General features: G+C 41.8%; 1 protein-coding gene across 1 annotated transcript; it reads right to left on the bottom strand.

Moving 5' to 3' along the window:
* Positions 1 to 1,465: 1,465 nt before the first annotated feature.
* LOC118420110 (leucine-rich repeat-containing protein 15-like) lies at positions 1,466 to 3,286 on the bottom strand (the record flags this gene model as incomplete). The annotated part of the gene is made up of 1 exon (XM_035826813.1): positions 1,466 to 3,286. A coding segment is annotated over exon 1 (1,821 nt), but the record flags the coding sequence as incomplete, so codon positions are not given.
* Between the last annotated feature and the right edge of the window lie 1,004 nt (positions 3,287 to 4,290).

Genomic DNA, 4,290 nt, shown 5'->3' with positions numbered 1-4,290 from the left:
GGCATATACCACTCCAAAATGATATATTTTGGGATATTTTGGGTCATTTTCCGATGGCCAGAGGGGTCAATGACCTCAAGGTCGTTGACCCCTGAAGCCTGCACCTGCAGGGCTGTTGTTGCCTATTTAATCAAGTCTATATAACTTGATTAGATAGGCAACCAATCACTTAGCCTAAATCAATATTCTGTATAGGATTTGGCAGCCAATCAGCGAGCCTGGTGTTATCTGGAAGAGCCCATTCTTGCACGGAGGGGTTCTTTTTTTTGATTATGTAAGTCTTTTAGTGGAAGAATTTTTCGACTGGTCTAATTTGCAATTTTACATAGGGTGTGTTGGAATAGTCCATTGTTGCTCGGGGGGGGGGGCATTTTTCTTAAAACTAATTTTATAACTTTGGTAATTATGTCAAACTGCTACACTTTGCATAGGGGTATCACAGGAAGATTACATTCTGGCGCGGGTGTGTGTGTTCAAATTCAGTTTTGGACGGGTGATGATTCAAAATTCCATCTTTAATGCAGTCTTTTTCAAAAGTCAATTTTGGACTGGGTTTCTTATTCAAAATGTCATGTTTTTAATTTGAGTATTTCTGGACTGGTCTATTGTGCGAATTTATATGGAATGCACTGGAAGGGTAGAGAGATGGCTGAAATATGCTGTATTTGCTCTCAAGCAAATGTAGGCCTTTCTAGTGGGTCATATCTTCATACCTGTGGTCATGTCCACTGGTCACTACAGTAGCTGTGCTGTTTGGGATGGATTTATTGGTGGCCTCAGACTGGCCCACAGCTTTGTACAGAGCATTCTGCTGTGAGGCGGTCGGCCCTGTGCCATAAGATAGATTTCTAGACTCCAAGGATTCATTGGTGGCCTGAGACTGGCAATGCCCTGTCTGATCATGATCGTTGTCAACATGTATATACTGGTGATCATGACCACTGGTCACCACAGCAGCTGTGGTGTTTGTGTAGTGTTCAGCCATGATCTGAGACTGGCCCTGCCCTGTCTGACCCTGACCACTGATCATTGCTGTAGATGTTTGGCCGTTTGGTAGTGCCCTCACACCTACATACATAGGGTTTGGCTTTAAGGCAGCTAGCACTTCGTCATGTGATAGGTTTCCAACTTTCAGAGGTTTCGTGTTAACCAGAGACTGGCCCTGGTCTGCCTGATTATGATGGTTGTCAACATCTTCATACTGGTGATCATGAGCACTCATTACAGTAGCTACGGTGTTTGTGTTGGAGTCAGTGATGGTCTGAGACTGGCCCTGTCTTAAGTTGGTATGTCGGTCTATATTTTCATACTGGTGATCTAAACCACTGGCCACTACAACGGGTGTGGCGTTTGCGTGCGACTGAGTGATGGTCTGAGACTGATCCTGTCCTGTCTGATAATAATGACCATTGATCACTACAGTACCTGTAATGTTAAGTCTACGCAAGGCAATGTTAGAATTAGGGCCTGAAGAAGAGCCAGGAGGGGGATTCTTGGTCCTCCTCTTGCACCAGATTGTGAGAATGACGGTGCCGATCAGGGCAATGCCAGCTATTGGACCACAGACAGAGCCAATTAGAGCAGGTTTTGGAAAACTGGAAACAGATTCTTTGGAAGTGTCGCTTTCCGGTTTTTCTGGAGTGGTTTGAAGAGTTGGACTTATTATTGCTCTAGTTTTGGCTCTTTTTTCTGCAGGACCTACTGTTGAGCCAGCTGCTGTGCAATTATGATAGTTTATAGAAGTTGCTCGGGTATCAGCATGGAAACTGCTGCTTTTAAGGGGTGAAGCTATTGTCGGTCTTGTTTTGTTTTTCTTGTTCTTGACTGTGGAGCCAGCTGTTGTGCCTTTGTCAGAATTGTTAAACTTTAAGGTTACTTGAACATCAACAGACAGTGCTGATATGGTCGGCTCTGCACATACCAAATCTTCAGGACTGACATCTGTAAGCTTCTGTCCCCGTAAGTTAGCGGGTTCGACACATGTTATCTGGTCTTTAAATGAAGGAAATTCAGTCGAATCTAGCCTGAAGGGAACCATCTTACAGTCACACTGCCAGGGGTTCCCGTCAAGTTTTATGTCGAAATTAGATGGCAACAAGCTGAAAACTAAAGGGGCAATGGCAGACATCTTGTTGTTCGTAAGGTACAACTTTTGTAGCTGGGGTAGATTTGCAAATATACCTGGCTTAATCGTTGTTATCTTGTTGTTGGCCAGCCACAACTCTCGTAGCCCGGATAGGTTTGCAAATGCATCATCCTTAATATTTGTTATCTTGTTGTGGGACAGGAACAACTGTCGTAGCCCGGGTACATTTGCAAATGCACCTGGCTGAATCATTGTTATCTGGTTGTAGGACAGGGACAACAATCGTAGCCGTGTAAGATTTACAAATGTACCTTTCTGAATCAATGTTATCTTGTTGCTGGTCAGCCACAACACTTGTAGCAAGGTGAAGTTTGCAAATGCACCCGGCGGAATCAATGTTATCTGGTTGTTGGACAGGGACAACTCTTGTAGCTGGGCCAAATTTACAAATGTACCTTCCTGAATCAATGTTATCTGGTTGCCACTCAAGTACAACTTTTCTAACCAGGGTAGATTTGCAAATATACCTGGATTAATCGTTGTTATCTTGTTGGTATTTAGCCACAACTCTCGTAGCCCGGATAGGTTTGCAAATGAACCTTCCTTCATCTTTGTTATCTTGTTTTTGGACAGTGCCAACACTCGTAGCCCTGGTAGATTTGCAAATATACCGGGCTTACTCATTGTTATCTTGTTGAGGGACAGATCCAACGTTCGTAGCCTGGGCAGATTGGCAAATGCATCTGGCTGAATCTTTGTTATCTGCAGCTGGTTAGAGAATAGGTTCAAATATTGTAGCTGGGGTAAATTTACAAATGCACCGTTCTGAAGCATTGTTATCTTGTTGTAGGACAGTTTCAACTTTTGTAGCTGGGTCAGATTTACAAATGTACCTTCCAGAATCATTGTTATCTGGTTGTAGGACAGGGACAAGTTTTGTAGCTGGGGTACATTTACAAATACACCTTCCCGAATTATTGCTATATTGTTATGGTTCAAATATAAATCTGTGATGGATGATGGAAGGTTCAGAGTGATGCTGGTGAGGCCCAGAAAATTGCAATCGCAGCGCGGTGGTGCGCAGCTGCGGCCGGTTTTCTGAACCGATGATGGCGAGCAGGTGCGGCCGGCGTCTGGCAGGTTGGGCTCCTTCAGGATGATGAGAAGGAACATCAGCAGGTGTCGTAGGTTTCTTCCCATGATGTCTGATTACTTGAGCAAAACAAAGAACATTCTCCTCTGCTAAAGTATATGATATATTCACATTTGTTGGACTTTTTCAATGTGCAAGAACTGTTTCTCCCATTGATGCTGCTGTGCATGGTAGAAACATACTTACTAATAGGTAACATACAATAACGTGTGACAATGGATAGTGATACATATTATAAAACTCAATAATCATTATCGTACAACTGAAGCAGCAGAAAAATAATGATGGTAAAGTATGTAGAAATGATAGAATCGTGATTATTATCATACAGCTAGAATTAAAAGCTAAAGTCGATAAAATATATAGAAAAGAGTTTTAAAAATGCTATTGTCATAGAGCGAAGAACCAGAACAGTAATGTCGTCAAACTATAAAAAATAAAACAATCTTCACACAATTAAACCATGCTGAACAAGAAAACATCAGCGTACAAACTATAGAAAAACAGCCACCCCGTACAATGAAGCATTATCAATATACAAACTCTCAAAAATAACTCATCCCTACAAAGTCCAATCATGCAGAGAAATCAAACGTTATCAGCATACAATTACAATCTGTTTGAAAACAATCAATCAGTGTAAACTCAAAACATGCAGAAGAATAATATAATATCAGCATTTTTAGAGAGCACGCCAGAACACTTGTTACCATTTCTGTGCCGAAATGCAGAGTGACAAACAGCCTTAGAGTAGTCTTACTGATATGGTAAATTAAATGTTGATGGTCTGAAGCTGGCTGTTTGAATATTAACATTTAGGATGGAGGTTGTTTACTCGTTTTTCTTTTACTGACATTTTCACGACGTAGTTTAGACCAGGTCAGATTCGGGCACGTCAATTTAATCCCTTGGTTCTCGATTGATGAAGGAATGGGCGCGTGAAATGACCGTAAACACGAAACAGGCATTCTGTTTTAGACAAGGCACATTCGACAGGAACCAAAGTCAACACTTTACGAGCATAAAACCATAGAGTTTGATTGTATTAATG

This window comes from Branchiostoma floridae, chromosome 7, assembly GCF_000003815.2.
Source record: "Branchiostoma floridae strain S238N-H82 chromosome 7, Bfl_VNyyK, whole genome shotgun sequence".
In the NCBI taxonomy this organism is placed as follows: Eukaryota; Metazoa; Chordata; class Leptocardii; order Amphioxiformes; family Branchiostomatidae; genus Branchiostoma; species Branchiostoma floridae.
Note: the sequence above shows the minus strand (reverse complement) of the source record. Positions and strands in the feature narration are given on the sequence as shown.